This window comes from Choloepus didactylus, chromosome 22 (genome assembly GCF_015220235.1).
Source record: "Choloepus didactylus isolate mChoDid1 chromosome 22, mChoDid1.pri, whole genome shotgun sequence".
Taxonomy (NCBI): domain Eukaryota; kingdom Metazoa; phylum Chordata; class Mammalia; order Pilosa; family Megalonychidae; genus Choloepus; species Choloepus didactylus.
Window position 1 is genome coordinate 24,881,704 of NC_051328.1, and position 19,842 is coordinate 24,901,545.

A 19,842-nucleotide genomic window follows, 5' to 3' on the forward strand; every position below is an offset into this window, starting at 1 on the left:
CAGTTCTCGGGGCTTGGGTGACACTGAGCTTCCTTCTCACTGCAGTCCCAGACCCTTATGGGACTAAACCAGGGCTGTGTGACTAATGGGGCTGACTCACCTATCTTTAACTTTTAAAAATTGTTTAAAATTTTTTTTCTTATTTCAGGGCAGAAATTTTAGAAAATGCCTTTTAGCACAAATAAGAAAATAATCAGACCCTGCAATCCCTCATTTAGAGATGACTCCTGTTGACATTTCCTTACAGTCTCCTGACCTTTTTCTCTTCTTTTTACCTCCCTTCTTTATAATGGGTAGCAGGGCTGCCGCCTGTAACTGATTTCTTCCCCTGCACCAATATCCTTACTCTTTTCTTACAGTCCTGCCAGTATAAGCAGTATAAACAAATAAATGATGTAGAATTGTGTAGCTATCATATGATATACAATGTTAAGAACAAAAAGCACATCCTTTCCTACCAGCCCAGTACAACAGTGGTTACAGTTAGGCATAGTCCTCCCCAGTCTTTTTTTCTAGGCCCCAAGATGAATTTGACGATGGAGAAAAAGTTTGCTGGGGAAGCCAGAGTAGGTGAAATGGGAGTTTACAACTTATAGAATCTCAATTCAAGGTGCATTAGCTTTAGTCCATCCATATTGCCTTTTGTGCTCAACAGTGGAGAACACGCAGCTGACCCTGAACCTGCAGACGGAGAACAAAGGCAGCGTTGTCTCCGGTGGAGAGCTGACAATTTTCCTGGACGGGCCGACTGTTGATCTGGGAAGTGTGCCTAATGGCAGTGCCGTGACAGATGGTGAGTGCCGCCCTGCTCCCCAGGGCTGTGCCGGGACGGGTGTGGCAGGGCTGGGGGTAGGGAGGAGGTGTCCGGAGCTTGGTTCTGTACCAGGTGTCCTGATTTGTGTACTGCTCAGTTAGTCCATAGCTAGCCCTGACTCTTCCTTGCATCCTGCATCACAATTATGATGTGGATATTCAAGTTCTGCTTTCTGATAAAGGACCAAAATTGATGTCAAGACTTTGTAAGCATGTTATTGTTTGGTTGGAGAGCAGAGAAAACATCTTTTCATCCCATATAGACGTCGGAAAAGAAAAATTCTTTATTAAATGTTACTTTGCCCCGTTTTTCTTCTTAAAACTTCCTGGGGAGTTTGAGGATGTCTTTTATGGGAAGGTGTTGGTTGAGAGAGGGGTACTATGTGTCCTTCTAAGGTGGAGATACACCCTAGCAAAATACATACAGAAGCAGGGAAATTGGAGAGTGTCTCCTGCTCTGTCCTGGCAGTTTGTTTCTTTTGATCTGGTCTGAAATTAGTCACCTTTGGATCTAGCAGGAAATTATTTCATGAAGTCTGAGGCTGAAATGAGTTGGGTTTCTCCATAATTTTTCTCATTAAATGTTTTTCTAAATGTGAGGTAACGGTGGTACTTTTCAGGCCCAAAATAGGCTTCAGGGGGTGAGATTTGAATTCTAATGCAAGGAAAGTGGTAGAATTAAAAGTTTTAAATGGGTCTTGACTGCTGAGGAGAACCCCTCAACTGGAATGAGACACTGTTAGGGTGCTTTTGGTCAGAGAAGAATACGCATCACTCACCCATTCAACATATGTACACATAACTGAAAGCCTGGTATGTACCAGGCCCTGGACCAGGTGCTAGCCAGATGGCCATGGGCAAAATTCATGTGGTCCACACTCCCTGGAGCTTATAATCTATTAGGGGGTTGGAACGAGTGAGAGAGTCAGACATCAACCAGGTAGACACACACATAATTATGTAATTGTAATTGTGACAAACTCTGTGAAGGAAAAGTACAGGGTGACACAAGATCCCTGCATTTTAGAGGCATCTCATGGACTTTGGGGGTGAGGTGCAGTTCAGGGAAGGTTTCTGTGAGGGAGCCGAGAGCCGGAGCATGAGAAGGAGTTTAGAAAGGTAAAGGTGGAAGTGTGGGGGAAGGAGGGTGGCAGAATAAGCAAAGGGTAGATGGTTCCTCTGTGCAAAGGCTCAGAGTGGGGAGTGAGCTTGGCCTCTGGTAGGAATGGAGGTGACCAGGGTGGCTGGAAGTGGGAAGCAAGGAAGGGAGTAGCAGGAAGTGAGGTCAGAGAAGCAAGTTGGCTCAGATACCCTAGGGCGTTGAAGGCCTTGGTAAGGATTTTTGAACCTCAGCCTAAGAAGCAGGAAAATGTTGAAGGGTTTTTAGTAGAAAATTATTGTGAGCTGAGTTGGGTTTTTAAAAGCTCTCTGGTTGCAGTATGGAGGAATGTCCCCTATTCCTTGCACTTTGCATGCCCAGCATCTGTTCTACATCTCACGTTCATGATGCTGAAGTTCATGTAATATGTGAGGCAGTTTGCCTGTGCCTTAGATGTTCCTGAAGGTCTTGGAGAGGAGGAGATGTTTCCAAGGTCTGAGCCCCAGTGTTGAATGGCATAGATAAGGTCTCACCTGACTGGCCCTCTTCCTTCCCAAGCTAGAGGCTATGGCTTGCTAGACTGCCTGTACCCCACCATGGTGGGAAACTCTAATTTATAGAAAGAGTTCTGTTCCTGGTAGCCAAAATCTCAAACAGGAGCTGAGTTTCTTGATGTTTCTGTTTTTCCTTGTGATTGATTCCCTTTCTAGGATCACAGCCACCTTTGAGAGAGTCCAGTGGGACAGCTGTAGCTCCAGAGAACCGACACCAGCCCCCCAGCACAAACTGCTTTGGTGGGAGATCCCGGTAAGGCCCCCTTATTGGTAAGAAGGAGCCAGGAAAATGCTTTGAGCTATTGAAAACATGTTGGGAAGTGGCAAGGGGCAATTTATGTTAGAAAATGCTTGGAAATTTCCACGAATCTTATAACCGACTTAATATGTTAAGAAGGCCCAAAGGGGAGTACAACACTCAGGGTTTGGGGAAATGTCAGGGGTTCTTTGGCAAGGATTGGGACTGGCTGAGTTGGTTATTTGGATAAAAGAAACCACTGAACAGAGAATTTGGCTCTGCTTTTTTAGATATTAGGTGTAGCAGCTGCAGTTGTTCTTCCAGGCTGCATGTAGCAATGCTTAGAGCAAAGGTTCTTTGTATGTGAAAGTTTCTGTCTGCATTTCTATTTTCTGTGATTTCCTTTGGTTAAGAACTCCTTCACTGAGAGTTGGAGTAATATTGTACTTGTTACATACCGCAAATGACTTCATTTTATTTACCGAAATCCCCACCGTATACCTGTGTTAAGGGTGCAAACTCACTTCCATGACAACTGAATTACCGGGCAGGAGAATAGCTTTACCTATATCAGAGAGCTGGGGGAGGGTGTTGGGACCTGTGCACATTGTTTATTACAATATACCAAATCCCCAGACATTTTAAGGAAATTTTAACGAAAAGAATCATATTAATGCAGTTTATAGATTTTTACTATCTGCAGAGAGGAGGTGAATAACAGGTAAAGACCTTTCCAAACAAACTCCAAAGAGTAGGGGAATAATGCTTTGAAAATGGAGTCTGATTTCAGCCAATACCCACAGCCTCTTGGAAGATCCCTCTGAGGACAGCTGTCAGCCTCTCCAGATTTGGTTGTTTTGAGGATTAGTGAGGTTGCAGTGACTGGTAGGTTTAGGGTGCAAGAGACAGTGGATATTTGTATCTTTTGTATAGAGTGTCATTAGAAGCTGAGATACTGTTTTACTACAAGTCTCTTTTCTCCAAGTCTCGCAAAAGCTATTACCTTTTAGATCAGTCATAGTATAAGGATGGACAATGTAATTGGCAAATCTTGTGTCACCAAAGGAGTAATAGATACCCAGAACTGGAGAAAACAGAATCTCTTCAGTGGTGAATAGGGGGAGGAAAGCTTCAGCATTGCACTCCTGGGGACGATGCCACCTTCTTAGCTTTGGTGCTAGTAACAGCCATCCTGGTTTTTTAGCTGACCTGAAAAATTCATATCAGACAGAACTGATGTCACTTGATTGGGAGCTGGAGGGAAGAGTCTAACTTTTAACAACTGTGGACTTATATTCTTGACCTCTGAATTTCTCTAGTTGATGGACCTTGAAATTCATATATCCCGGTATCCCTTCTTTGTTGAAGCTCTTATTGAGAGGATCATTGACTGTTAAACCAGCAACCAGACTTTAATGTAAAATCAGATGCATTTTTTTTGTCCTTATTCAAACTGGTTAATTATTAATGGGCAGAGTGCCTTCCTGAGCCTCATGGGGGTCCTACTCAGGCTTCCTAACCATGGCAGCCTTTTACCATGTGTGGCCTCTGAGTTTTTGGGCCTCTGCAATCTAAGTACTTATTCTGTGTTCACAGGGAACCTGCTGCCGTTCAGCAAGAAACACGTTTGAAAATATCTCCCACAGGCGGAATCTTTTGCATCAAGTGCCCCTTTCCACCTTTACTGTAGCATTTATCAAAGTCGGTGTGCACAAGTACTACTGTAGGTGGCAGCAGGGTAGCCCAGAGGGTAAGAATGCAGGGCTCTTGAATCAGATGCCGTAGATTGAATCCTGGCCTGTCATTTACATGCTGTGTGATATTAGACAAGTCACTAAACCTCTTGAACCTCAGTTGTCTCAGGCACAAAGTGGGGATAATATCTCCTGCGTCTCAGGATTATTGTAGGAATGAACTGAGATGAGGTCTGTAAAGCAGAGGGCCTTGCACACCGGGAGCGCTCAGTGAAGGTGGGTTGTTTTCTTTGTGCCTGGAGACTGTTGATTTTGTCCCTGCCACACCTGGGAAGTGAGGCATCACTGGCGCATTCGCATCAAGGATTGCAGTTGGGAAGGTGATGACTTGAGCCTTCAAGATTTCAAGGACAACCCTCTGCTGTCCTTGCTTTCCAGGGGTGGAGAGAATGTTGAACTTTTGCCTGCTGGCTCCAAGACTAAATATTTAGCTTTTGCTGTCTAAAGGACAGATTTTTCCTGGACTTGGGTGCCACTCACTGTGATCAAACAAAGGTGCCCTGATGTGCCAATAAAGGAGAAGACTGCTGCGTATCAGCTATTTCTTCTCATTCTTTCCCTTGCTTTCTAAAGCCTCAGAGAGACTGGAACTGAGAAAGGATTTTATCTTAGGGGTTCATCTACCTCATGTCAGCTAGCAGAGCTGTCATCTGCCTGCCAAGCAATGGCCACGAGTCCTTTTGTTTAGTGGGATCCTTCCCACTCTTCTAGAACAATCAGGTGAACCATCTCTAGTTGTTTTACTGGGTCTGCCATGTGGAAGCCAGTATGGAGTCACCACCACCAATTCATGGGGCATAAATCTGTTTGCAGATAGGTGGTTAGTGGATCTAGTTGGGTAAAGAAAGAGTTAATATCATAAATTGTAGGATAGTCCCACAATTGTTTATTATCCCACAAAAAAATGGGTGAATGATAGTTACTTCAGTATGGTGGAATGTCAGAAACAATGTTGAGCAGGAGAAGTAGATCACAGAAAAAAATATGGAGTATGATGTCATTTATAGAAAGTGAAAAATGCAAAAGTAAACAATGTATTTTGTATGGATACCTTCACAGGTGGTAAAACTATAAAAATTAACCCTGAATTAAGAAGAGTGGTTTTCATTGTGGGGAAAGAGAGAGGTATAATAAGGAAAGAGTACAGAGAAAGCTTTGTAGTACTGGTAATAGTTATTTCTTAGCCTGGGCGGTGAGTCCCCAAGTATTCATTTTATTATTCTTCTTTTGTTTACATGGTGTATTTCACAGTGAAACACTTTTTAAAAAAGGTGTCGTCTATCAACCTAAGGAATGCAAATAGTGATAGTAATTGGATTGGAGAAATCGTTGCTGACTGTTGAGGCAGATAGATCCAGAATTTAGGATTTCTGCAGGCTTGATAATAATCGCTTATTTTTATTCTGCCCAATTTTTATATGTAGTGTTGTAGCCAATGATTCTGAATTGATGCTCCATGTCAGCTTTTTAGTCTGTGCTCCTGTCATTTAGAAATCTTGGGCCTGAGAATCTGGTTTGGGAGGTGGGAGAATGGGTGCCTCTTGACAGCTGGTCACATTTTCAGGAGGGTGCCTGGTAATGTGTCACAACAGCACTAATCTTGGTGGCCACAATTTGGTGCTTGATTAGAGTGGGGACCATTACTCAGTGTCCCCCAGGATTATGCTTGGTAGCAGGCTATCCTGCCCATGTCCGTGGCCAGTGTTCCCTATTCCAGCGTGACAGTAGAGAGCGCCTGGGATATTACGACTCTTCCCGGGAGAGTGTGTGCTGAATCGCATGGGGAGTGTCTCCTGTAGCCTTTAATGATTCAGTGGTGTTTATTTTTTTCCAGAATGAGGGCTGGCTTTGGGGATTTTGCCCAAGTCAATGCAGACACTGTGATTTGAAGACCTAGTATGTGCCTGATATTATGCACACATTGCCCAGGGGGAGCAAGGAACAGGGCCTCTTCTCTCCACAGCAAGTTTACAGTCTTTGTGACAGAAGCCATATTTATGAAATAGACCAGTAAAAGTACAAGAGATATGTGCAGCACAGAGCAAGGCAAAATCAGTGTGTGGGGAGAGACAGAGCAGGGAGTGGGATGGGAATTTGCAGAGGGGCTGCTGTGGGTTGTCCAGCCTATCAGTACAGTATCTTAGGGTTAGTTCGGGGAGCTAAGCAGATCCAATGGAGTGAATGTGGAGGGAACAAGGACCCAGCAGAAGGGATCCAAGCTGCCACTGGCAGCTCTCTTTGGAGCTGCTGTTAGGTTAGAAATGGTTGTAAAATTCCAGGCTGAAGAGTAGAAGGCCAAGATGTCTGAGTCCCTTTGTGGTCTGCTGGGTTCTTAGTCACCTGTGATTTTTCTCTTTTTCCTCCTCAGTGATTATGTGAAATTAGAGAGAGAAAGTGAAAACAACTAATGGAGTAACCATAGGATGGTCTGTGAGCACAGCATCTCCTCCAAGCCCAGCCTTAAAATTAATCTGATTTGAATAACTGGCTCCTCATTCTAAAATCCCTGTTGATTTCCCATAGTCATATGGGGAAAGGAAACAAACAAACAAACAAACAAAATGCAAGAGTGCATTTAATTAACTTATTAGGTTCATAAAGTTTTTTATGAATAGATCCGAAAACTGTGAAGGGGATCTTGGTTAAGAAGCTGTGATAAAGGGACTTACAGTATTTTATTTTATCATTTGTATGTGTATTTAAGTTGTTTTGTGTATGCGTGTATATTAGTGTGTGTGTGTGTGTAGTGTGAAGGGCTGGCAGCCTTGAATTTGCTTATGTCCCTCAGCAGATTTCATTATTGGCCAGAGCTGGTCAGAATCTGCATGTTAACAAGCTTCCCTCAGTGATTCTTTTACACATAAAACTTTCGGATCCTTTTATGATAGAGTCTCCATTCTGTTTCCTTTACTCTTTTCTTTCTTGTCCTGCTTTCATGAAAAAGTATCAAATTTATTAACTCCCTTGCGTTGGCATTAATGACCTCTGACAATTTAAAAGAGCTACAATTTCAGAGAGTCCTAAAGCCCCAAGGTCTCTGGTGAGCTCTAAATAGCTCGTCAGCTGTGTCTGCTGATTGCCTATCCCAGAAAGGAAAGAAAAATAAACGAAAGTGAGTGTGAGCCTTCCGGGAACACTTCATGAAGTCCTGGGAGGGCCAGGGGAGAATTGGGAAGCAAAGCTAACAGGGAAAAAGACGGGAGCTGAGCTTGGGCACTGGGCCATTCTCTCAGTCACTGTTGGCCATTGCCACCCCTCCTTCAACTGAAGTGACTAACAGCTACTTCATTTGGAACTGCAGTTGTTTGGAGATGTCACTCTGTCAGCACAAAACTGAATTTAGCACCTTTACAGTCCCCACGCTGGGCTCCCACCCAACAGCTTTTCCTTAAAGTCTGGTTACAGCTCCGTTACTATTGCTGGGAAGGAGAAAGGAATAAGAAGGAATAAATGTAATTCGTTTATTCATCCATTGATAACCAAGATACAGTCCTGCTTTCAAGGAACTTGCAGGGCTCTGTTCTGAGCAGTTGGTGTATGTGGAATAGGATTAAGACTGTGAACAAGAGCCCCACTGCATTCCCAAAGCCAGACATGGGAAAGTAATCATGGAGATTAATTACACATTAATTTATTAATTAGACATCAGTTACAATTATACATTATGCATTAATTTACATAAATTTTATAAAATCACTTTATTTCATAGGTATTATTCTGGCATTTCTTTTGTATGAGCCTAAGGAGGGGTTGTGGTGAGGAAATTTTCAAAAACTAGGAGGAAGTAAGGCAGATATCTCCAGTTGAAGGCGATCTAAGATCCATTTCACAAACAACGGATGCTAGGCTCTGAGCCAGATTGTGGTGCTAAAAAGATGAAAAGTCTTGGTCCCTGACATCAAGAATGGTGGCATTTATCAGGAGACAGAGACATAGTTGGCAGTTATAGTTTAGTACAATGGATCCCATAGGGTTGAGCAGTACAAGTGCAAGAGGAGCAGAGTGGAAAGTTTACCCAAATCTACCCATGGAAGTTGGAAGACCTCACACATCCGAGCCGTGTCTTGAAGGAGTTTACTAGACAAATGAAGAGAGAAGGGAGGTCACTCTTGCAGGGGGAAGAGTGTGGACAAAGTCAAGGTTGAATGCAAGAACTTGGCATATTCAAGGAAATATATGTTGTTTGGGAATGCTGATGTGTGAGATATTAAGGATGATAGCTGTAGCAGACAATGGGTTTGTGGGCCAAATCCAGCCACCACCTTTTTTGTGAATCAAATTTTATTTGAATACAGCTATGCTGATTCATTTATGTATTGTCTGTGGCTACTTTCATGCTACAACTACAGAGCTAAGTAGTTGTGACAGAGACTGTATGGCCTGCAAAACCTAAAATATTTACTCTCTGGCACTTTACAGAAAAGCTTGCTGATGCCCGCTGAAGGAAATGGTAAGAGGGCAAGGCCAAAGGGCCTCTTCTGCTTTACTAAGAAATGTAGATTTTATTCCTTGGAGATAGAGAACCACTGAATTTTTATTTTTTCTTATTTATTTTATTTTTTCTTCTGTTTTTTAAAAAATAAATATTTATTTGAATTTTGAGCAAGTGCCTGAAGTACTATTTTTGTGATAAATTATTCGGGAAATCACTCTGATGGATGAATTTGAAGCTGTATCAGTTAGGGTTCAGTGCAGGAAGCAGGAACCACTCTAGGTATTTCAAGCAGAAAGTGATCAGTATTGCATAGACTGGAGGAACAGAAGTGAGGGGTCACCCCTGGATCCTTGGTTTCGAGGTAGCAGACCAGCTGTCTGGAGGCTGCTGCTGTGCCTGCAAACACCTTGCCCCTCTTTAGTGTAGGCTTTACTCGCTGTTTCATTGGCAGAACCCAGCTGCAAGGGAGTCTGGGAGTCTTCTAGCCCCGGAGGTGAGGGTGTGGGAAGGAGGTATGAGGACTAAAAGTGAGTGGAAAGATCTGACACAGTGAGGGTTGAGACCAGACTCAGGGAACCAGTAAGAGGACTATGGTTGGAACTAGTGACGTAAGGGTTGATGACCAGCCTTGGGCGGTGGTGTAATAGAGAGAAAACAGAAGAAATAGCTAGCAGGTGTAATCGGTAAACAGGACTGGGTGACTGAGTCATGAGACAGGATGAAGGATAGAGAAGAGTAGAGGGTGAATCCCAGTCTCTTGGATTGTGGTTTCATTCAGGGAGATAAGAAATGTAGGAGGGGGAAGAGCTTAAGAAGCTGGCACCTGACAGTTACTTCCCCAGTGGTTGGGGTTGGGGTTTAGCAGGCTCTGTGGTACCCTGTGGGTCTGGGCCAGAGTCATTCCTCTGAAAGGTTTCCAGCGGAGGAGGAACAAAGACCAAATTTAAGAGTACAGAGCAATACATTGTATTTCTGACAATGAACAACAGGGCCAATATTAGGGCACAAGTAATGTTTCCACTTAACCAGATCTGTACCTGGATTCTGGGACTTCTCAGTCCTAGAAAATTGTGATTGAAAGGGAAAGCGTTTAGAGAGAAGCCAATAAAATGATGCTGGGTCTTGGAGAGAGCCTGGACAGCTTGGGTACATGATGATGGAAGACCAGAACAGAACTGACTGCAAATGCTTTGGACAGATGCAGATGGCAAGGAAAGAGGATTGCTTAAGCCATGGTGTTTGTGGCTATGGCTTGGTGCGATGTGGTTAGACTTTTGTTTAGGACTCTGTTGGAACTGGATGGGGCCTTTTGAAAGCACCAAAGTCTGTGGGTATGGAGATGTAGGGTTTGGTTTTTAGGGACTGTCGTTATGATGTCATACCCAATAGCCTAAATAGAATTATTCCTTTCAGACACTTAAAAAATTTCGTATTTAGGTTTTTCGTTTTACATGAGCTAAACTTAGTCACAGAACTAAAATATAAAATTTATATAGCTTTTTAAAAAATATTTGTGTCATTGAGCTTCATGAAGTTATTATGAATCCTTAACTTATTGAAAGTATAGTGAAACTGTTGGTCTCAATACTCTTTGGACCTATCATCCTTATTTCCCATTAATTTATTAGTTCACATCAATCTGGCTTCTGCCCCTACCATTCTGCTGAAATCACAGCCACAGAGGTCTGCATGATCGATGTGTAGGGTTTAACATTGTGGACCAGTTCTTTCTGGAAACATTCTGTGCTTTGGCTTCTATAATAATGCAGAACCACAGAGTGTTCCTCTTTTTTCTTATTTTATTGACCTTTATTATTAAAAAAATAAATTCAATTCCTGCAAAAAAAAATGTATGAATGTGTGACATAAGAACAGGTTGCAGTATTACACAGGGAGTAGAGAGGGGTCACTGAGAAGATGATCTTTAAGCAAAGATTCGAAGAAGGTGAGGGATTTAGCTGTGAGGATATGTGGGGAGAGTGTTTGGGCAAAGGAGTGGCTGTTGAAGTTGTGGAAGCTGAAGGAACAGCTGGGAGGCCTAGTCTGGCTGGAGAGGAGAGAGTGCTGGGCTAACAGGAGAAGATGAGGTGGTGGTGCTCACAGGAAGGGCCCTAACTCTGATCTGTGAATTTCTGCTGTATGTATTTATTTTATTGGACACACAGTGCAAATCTGGAAATGTATGTCTTACTGGTGAATTGAACTTTTTATCCTTATGTCATAATCCTCTCTATCCTTTCAAAAGTCTTTTTTACTTAAAATTTATCTGGGCTGAGCAATAAAAAGGAACAAACTGCCATGACATGGATGAATCTGAAAGGCATTATGCTAAGTTGCAAGAAGCCAGACACAGAAGGTTACACACTATGAGAGTCTACTTATCTGGCATTCTGGAAAAGGGACAGAAATCTGATCAGCACTTGCTGGGGGCTTGACGTGGGGTTGACTGCCAAAGGGCACAAGGAAATTTTGGGGGGCGATGGAAATGTTGTCTTTATTGTGGTGTTGGTAATATGACTGTACACATTTTTCAAAACTCATCAAACTATACCCTCAAAAGGGTGAATTTTACTGTATGCAAATTATGCCTTAATTGAAAAAATCATTAAAAAATCTATTTGGCTTGATATTAGTATGGCTACCCCATCTTCCTTTTATTTTGTATTTGCCTAGCATATATATATATATTTTTTCTTTTTTCCTATCCATTTGATTCTAACTTTTTTTTTTTTTGGTCACATTTTAGGTGCTGTCTCTCCCCCCATCCCTCACTTCTTATTGTTTGTTTGTTTTCAGTTTTTTCTTTTGAAATAATTACAGATTCATATGAAGTTGCAAAGATAGTTCGGAGAGGTTCCAAATACCCTTCAGCCAGTTTTCCCCAATGATTACATTTTATGTAATTATAATACTGTATCAAAGCCAGGACTTTCATATTGGTGTAATGTGTGTGTGTATTTATGCCATTTTATCACATGGATAGATTTGTGTAACCACTATCTCAATCAAGATACAGAACTATTCCATCACCAAAAAGAACTCCTTCATGTTACCCTTTGATAGTTATGCTCATGCCTGCATTGAACTGGATTTTAAAAAAAATCAATATAACTTCTGTCTTTAAACTGTTATGGTTAGTCCATTTATGTTTCTTGTGATTCTTGATATCTTTGGAGTTGTTTTCATCCTCTTGCCTTTTAATTTCTATCTGTCCTGCCTTTTTTTGTTTCCCATCTCTAGACTGACTTTCTACTTTAAGACCGCTCCCAGCCTGCCCTTTCTTTGTCTTGATGAGTTGAGGGTATCTTCAGTTGACTGATTATTTCATAATGGAGTGTGAAATTCTACATCCAACAGTGCAAAGAGAGAAAGAACTTACCCCTTGGCTTCCTCTGTTTGACTTTACACTGGGTTTTATAACATGTCCATGTGCTGGTTGCACTTCGTGCGTTTGGAGATGGTCTTTGAAGGTACAACTTTTTAATGACAAAGTGAAAATTAGTAAAAACTGGAGTAGGATATGGCACAAATAATGTTATTTTGTGGAGGAGGAGGAAGAGAGATTAGCACCAGGTTGATTTAGTTCTTTTTAATATTATTATTATTATTTTAATACATCTCCACTGTGAAATCTGACACATATAAAGAACAGTGACAACTTCCAAAGCATGATTCAGCAAGCAGCCAGAGAGCAAACTTCCAAGAATGCCATGGGTTACAGTTCCACAAGTTCAGTCATTTCCTCATTGTGATATATAACATACATATCCTTTTTTTAAAAAATTGTACCTTAAGATTTTTTTACTTTAAAAATGGTTAAATTTTTTTAAAAAATTTAAATTGAATCATGTAATTTTGCCTTAGAAAAGAATGATGAATAAACTGAGAAGTTCTGAGTTACTTCTTTCTTTTCCATCCACTTTTTTGGTCGGGAGGGGTGGTAGTGTAGGGGTAACGGTGCTGAAAGGCTCCCACACACACCATGTCAAGGGCTGTGTGTGCCTTATTCATCTTTGTGTCCCTAGCAGGAGCTAGTACAGTGCCTCGCTGCACGTAGCAGCAGCTCAACAAATATTTGTTGAGTTGAAAGACCCTTGTGTTTCTGCTCCTCATTTGCCATAACCTCAGGTTGGGTCTTGCTACTGGTTTACATTCCTTGGCACCCCGACTCCTGAGATGTAACGGTTTCTGTAAATCCTAGGGGCACAGGGTATCAGGGAGGCTTTTTATCAGCCCTGCCTTGTGACTTCCAAGGCTTAGCCCAGTTGCCAGGTTTGGTGGGTTCCCCGTGCTTGTCTTGATCTCTCCAGCTTCATCTGTTTTTTTCTTCATGATTGATATTTCCATACTGAGCCCTTTTCATTGACTATTCCTTTCAAACCCTTACTATTTTTAATTTTTAAGGTTAACTTTGGAATCAGAGATAAGTTGACATATAAACACATCTTGTTTGGGAGAAGAATGTGTAAAGTCAATGAAACCTAACTCTACCGAAAAGAACGTTACTTGCCCTCTAAGAACTCTAATATCTGACTTACATATAGTTGTTCAAATTCCCAAGTTGTTACTGAATCTTAGAAACGTGTGTCTTATAAAGGACATTAGGATCACTGAAATGCTGTCCCTTGGAGAGGGGCTCTGGCTTGCAGAGAACAATGCAATAACTGTACCAGGCCCTTTGAAGTTAGAGTGAGGTGGGTGATCAGCGAGAATTTGGGCTGAAGTGATTACCTAGCCATGTATTTGAAAGTTAGTGTCCTCTTTTGTGGAAATACTTAGATTTATTTGTATTGAGAAGGGTGCATTAGTTTCTTACTGCTGCATAACAAATTACCACAAATGTAGAGGCTTAAAACTGCACTGTTCATTAGCTCACAGCTCTGTAGTTCAGCACAGTGTGGCTGAAATCAGGGTATTAGCAGGACTGTATTCTTATCTGAAGACTCTGGGGAAGAATTTGCTTCAAAGCTCCTCACCCTGGTGGTTGGCTGAATCCAGTCACCTGTGGTGTAGGACCGAGGTCCCCACCTCTTTGCTGGCCGTGAACCAGGGACCCCTCTGCTTACAGCTGCCTGGATTCCAGCTCTTGTGGCCTCCAACAGCCTCATGCCACCAGCAGCACATCGAATCTCCCTTGTGCTTTGAATCTCTGACTTCCTCTTCTGCCACCAGCCAGAGAAAGCACTCTGCTTTCAGGGGATCATGTAATTAGATCAGGCTCTCCCAGATATTCTCCCTTTCTTAATTAGGTGAAATGTGCCACGTAGCAAAGCGTAACCACGGGGGTGACATCTCATCATATTCACAGGTTTCCAGGATTAGGGAGGGGCATCTTCGGGGGGTGGTGTATGTGTGATCATTTTAGAAATTCTGTCTTCCACAGAGGGTGTCTCTTTTAATTCCCATGCTTAATCGCTTGCCTACTCTGTACCTGTTGGAGTGTGCTGAAAGGGACAGTTAGCACAAAACATACCAAATAAAATTTGGTTGAGTTTGGAGATCGTCTTGCAATTTTAGTGTATGTGTGTAGAAGTGAGTCTCATGAACTGATTTTTTTTTTATTAAATTCAGTTTTATTGAAATACATTCGCACACCATACAATCATCCATGGTATGCAATCCACTGTCCACAGTATGATAACATAGTTATGCGTTCATCACCACAATCTATCTCTGAACATTTTCCTTACATCAGAAAGAACCAGAACAAGAATAAAAAATAAAAGTGAAAAAAGAACACCCAAATCATCTCCCCATCCCACCTTATTTGTCCTTCAGTTTTTATCCCCATTTTTCTACTCATCCATACACTAGATAAAGGGGGTGTGATCCACAAGGTCTTCACAATCACACTGTCACCCCTTGCAATCTACATTATTATGTAATTGTCTTCAGGAGTCCAGACTACCCTCAGCTTGCTTTTAAGTTTGGGAGGGTGTCTGACGGTTCTTTTCAATTAATCCAGACATACAACCTGGAAGATTAGATGAGTCACAGTCTTTTATTCCTTCTATCTTAAGACTGTCCATTGAGAGGACTGGGTTAAGCACAAGCAAATCCATTTGTCTTTCTGTAACTTAGAATGAACTTGGCAGTAGTTTTATTTTTACCTGCTATGTTATTTGTTAGGCTGGTAACTTGGAAGTTGGAATGGAGCCATAAATTATACTTCGAATGGCTAGAATCATCCTGTTTTAACTCTAATTGTGCCTTTCCCTTTTCACCTCTCCTTTTTACTGCCCCTTCTCCCTCCTCCGTTTTCTTTTCTCACCCACATTTGAGTAGGGAGGAAGAATTGAGGGTTTCGGTGGGAGTAGGTTTACTCATTGCTGCCTCTGAATGGTGGAAAGGGGATTCTTTTCTCATCACGGCTTCGCCATTTCGCCCCCTTGCTTCTATTTTAAGTGTCTGTTTCTTGCTGGTTCTGTCCTCCTGGAAACTGGCCCAGCCTCACTCCGTTTTGTTTCCATGTTGCTATTAAAAGACAATGCCTGGGGAAGAGTCCTGGGAGGAGGGGCAGGGCGGTGGGGTCGCCGACAGCAGCCACTTGGTGCCAGTAACCATAGGCAAATGTTGGTTCCCCAGACTGGAGTATGGAAACAGGTGTAAGTTTATTAGGCAATTTTAGCTTCTGTGCTTATTTTATTTAAAATGGAGGAAAACCAATTATCAATTGTTATACTCTGAAACTTCTCTCTTGTTGAGCTCAAATACTAGCAGGCCTGAATGTGAAGTCAAAGAACCTCCCTTTCATATTCTGGGCCTCTTTTACCAAGATAGGAAAATACGTTTGGTTCTCAGTGTCCAGCCAGCCACGGATTCTTAACATTTGGGAGAGATGTGTCCCTAGGCTTGGAAGAATCCCCACAGTCATTAATTCAGAAATGTTTGTAGGTTTCTGAAGTTTGCCTAAATCACATTCCTATCAAGGTTCTTTGTCTTTTTTTTTTCCTTCCCCTTATTTGTTTTTTTTTTCTTTAATAAATACTATTAGGATTAATAAATACTGTTAGATTTATTCAGGTATAATTTATATATAGTAAAAGTCACCCTTTGTAGTATACAGTTCTCTGAGTTTTGACAAACATGTTCATCCTGTAACCACTACCACAATCAAGATATAAAACAGCTTTGTCATCCCCAAAACAGATGTTTTCTTAAAAACCCCTTAGTTTTTCCTCTTCCTGAATGTCATAAAAATGGAATGATACACTTTGTAGCCTTTTGACTCTGGCTTCTTTCATTTAGCATAATACGTTTGATATTCATCTATGTTGTTAAATGTATCAGTAGTTCATTCCTTCTATTTGCTGAGTAGTTTTCCATTGTATGCATGAACCATAGTCTTTGACAATCATGAATAAAACCATAGTAAACATTTTAGTACAGGTTTTTGTGTAAACGTATATTTTTATTTCTCTTGGGTAAATACTTAGGATTGCTGCTCTGTATGGTAAGTGCATGCTTTAACTTTATAAGAAAACAGCCAAACTGTTTTTCAAAGGGACTGTACCATGTTGTACTCCCTCCAGCAATGTGTGAGGGTTGCAGTTGCTTTGCATCTTTGGCAGCACTTATTATTATCTAATTTTTTTTTTTTTTGATCTTAGTCAAGATTTATTTCAATGCCTGGAAACATTCAGACTAATCAAAATGGTACCATTGTAATTTCTTAAAATACATAAATACTTCATATAAAACTTTTGAAAATATTGATACTCAGATTTTGAAAAGCAATGGCTATTTAAAAAACACAAGGCGGGGTGAGCTGTATGTTTTAGTTACTCCTCCAGGAAAGTAGGTAGAAAGCCAGGAACTGCGTGGACTGGACACCACAGAGCAATCTGACTTTGGGCATACTTCATACAACAGTCATGAAATCGTGGAACTGCTGAGATCAATGAAATCTGTAAGTTTTTGTGGCCAGGGGACCCGCACCCCTCCCTGCCAGGCACAGACCCGTGGGAGGAGGGGCTGCCAGCTCCGGGAAGGAGAAGGGAGAACTGCAGTGGCAGCCCTTATCGGAAACTCATTCTACTGATCCAAACTCCAACCATAGATAGACTGAGACCAGACACCAGAGAATCTGAGAGCAGCCAGCCCAGCAGAGAGGAGACAGGCATAGAAAAAAACAACATGAAAAACTCCAAAATAAAAGCGGAAGATTTTTGGAGTTCTGGTGAACATAGAAAGGGGAAGGGCAGAGCTCAGGCCCTGAGGCTCATATGCAAATCCCGAAGAAAAGCTGATCTATCTGCCCTGTGGACCTTTCCTTAATGGCCCTAATTGCTTTGTCTCTTAGCATTTCAATAACCCATTAGATCTCTGAGGAGGGCCCTTTTTTTTTAATCCTTTTTTGTTTTTCTAGAACAATTACTCTAAGAAGCCCAATACAGAAAGCTTCAAAGACTTGCAATTTGGGCAGGTCAAGACAAGAGCAGAACTAAGAGAGCTCTGAGACAAAAGGCAATAATCCAGTGGCTGAGAAAATTCACTAAACACCACAACTTCCCAAGAAAAGGGGGGTGTCCGCTCACATCCACCATCCTGGTGGACAGGAAACACTCCTGCCCATCGCCAGCCCCATAGCCCAGAGCTGCCCCAGACAACCCAGTGTGACGGAAGTGCTTCAAATAACAGGCACACACCACAAAACTGGGTGTGGACATTAGCCTTCCCTGCAACCTCAGCTGATTGTCCCAGAGTTGGGAAGGTGGAGCAGTGTGAATTAATAAAGCCCCATTCAGCCATTACTGCAGTAGACTTGGAGACCCCCTACACAGCCCAGCAGCCCAGAACTGCCCTGGGGGGGACGGCACTCACCTGTGACATAGCACAGTCATCCCTCAACAGAGGACCAGGGGGTGCACAGTCTGGAAGAGGGGCCCACTTGCAAGTCTCAGGTGCCATACGCTAATACCAAGGACTTGTGGGTCAGTGGCAGGGACAAACTGTGGCAGGACTGAACTGAAGGATTAGACTATTGCAGCAGCTTTAAAACTCTAGGATCACCAGAGAGATTTGATTGTTAGAGCCACCCCTCCTCCCTGACTGCCCAGAAACACGCCCCATATACAGGGCGGGCAGCACCAACTACACACGCAAGCTTGGTACAACAATTGGACCCCACAAGACTCACTCCCCCACTCACCACAAAGGCTAAGCAGGGGAGAACTGGCTTGTGGAGAACAGGTGGCTCATGGACGCCACCTGCTGGTTAGTTAGAGAAAGTGTACTCCACGAAGCTGTAGATCTGATAAATTAGAGTTAAGGACTTCAATTGGTCTACAAATCCTAAAAGAACCCTATCAAGTTCAGCAAATGCCACAAGGCCCAAAACAACAGAAAATTATAAAGCATATGAAAAAACCAGACGATATGGATAACCCAAGCCCAAGCACCCAAATCAAAAGACCAGAAGAGACACAGCACCTAGAGCAGCTACTCAAAGAACTAAAGGTGAACAATGAGACCATAGTACGGGATACAAAGGATATCAAGAAGACCCTAGAAGAGCATAAAGAAGACATTGCAAGACTAAATAAAAAAATACATGATCTTATGGAAATTAAAGAAACTGTTGACCAAATTAAAAAGATTCTGGACACTCATAGTACAAGACTAGAGGAAGTTGAACAACGAATCAGTGACCTGGAAGATGACAGAATGGAAAATGAAAGCATAAAAGAAAGAATGGGGAAAAAAATTGAAAAAATCAAAACGGACCTCAGGGATCTGATAGATAATATGAAACGTCCAAATATAAGACTCATTGGTGTCCCAGAAGGGGAAGAAAAGGGTAAAGGTCTAGGAAGAGTATTCAAAGAAATTGTTGGGGAAAACTTCCCAAATCTTCTAAACAACATAAATACACAAATCATAAATGCTCAGCGAACTCCAAATAGAATAAATCCAAATAAACCCACTCCGAGACATATTCTGATCACACTGTCAAACACGGAAGAGAAGGAACAAGTTCTGAAAGCAGCAAGAGGAAAGCAATTCACCACATACAAAGGAAACAGTGTAAAACTAAGTAGTGACTACTCAGCAGCCACCATGGAGGCGAGAAGGCAGTGGCACAATATATTTAAAATTCTGAGTGAGAAAAATTTCCAGCCAAGAATACTTTATGCAGCAAAGCTCTCCTTCAAATTTGAGGGAGAGCTGAAATTTTTCACAGACAAACAAATGCTGAGAGAATTTGCTAACAAGAGACCTGCCCTACTGGAGATACTAAAGGGAGCCCTACAGACAGAGAAACAAAGAAAGGACAGAGAGACTTGGAGAAAGGTTCAGTGCTAAAGAGATTCGGTATGGGTACAATAAAGGATATTAATAGACAGAGGGGAAAAATATGACAAACATAAACCAAAGGATAAGATGGCTGATTCAAGAAATGCCTTCACGGTTATAATGTTGAATGTAAATGGATTAAACTCCCCAATTAAAAGATATAGATTCGCAGAATGGATCAAAAAAAAATGAACCATCAATATGTTGCATACAAGAGACTCATCTTAGACACAGGGACACAAAGAAATTGAAAGTGAAAGGATGGAAAAAAAATATTTCATGCAAGCTACAGCCAAAAGGAAGCAGGTGTAGCAATATTAATCTCAGATAAAATAAACTTTAAATGCAGGGATGTTTTGAGAGACAAAGAAGGCCACTACATACTAGTAAAAGGGGCAATTCAGCAAGAAGAAATAACAATCGTAAATGTCTATGCACCCAATGAAGGTGCCACAAAATACATGAGACAAACACTGGCAAAACTAAAGGAAGCAATTGATGTTTCCACAATAATTGTGGGAGACTTCAACACAGCACTCTCTCCTATAGATAGATCAACCAGACAGAAGACCAATAAGGGAACTGAAAACCTAAACAATCTGATAAATGAATAAGATTTAACAGACATATTCAGGTCATTACATCCCAAATCA

General features: G+C 41.8%; 1 protein-coding gene across 2 annotated transcripts in view; it reads left to right on the forward strand.

Moving 5' to 3' along the window:
* WWP2 (WW domain containing E3 ubiquitin protein ligase 2) overlaps positions 1-19,842 on the forward strand; it is a 167,946-nt gene that overhangs the window by 81,331 nt on the left and 66,773 nt on the right. For both annotated transcript variants that reach the window (XM_037815635.1, XM_037815634.1), the window contains exons 5-6: positions 656-793; positions 2,623-2,719. In XM_037815635.1, the coding sequence (XP_037671563.1) occupies positions 656-793; positions 2,623-2,719 (235 nt within the window). The remainder of the gene's footprint in view (positions 1-655; positions 794-2,622; positions 2,720-19,842) is intronic.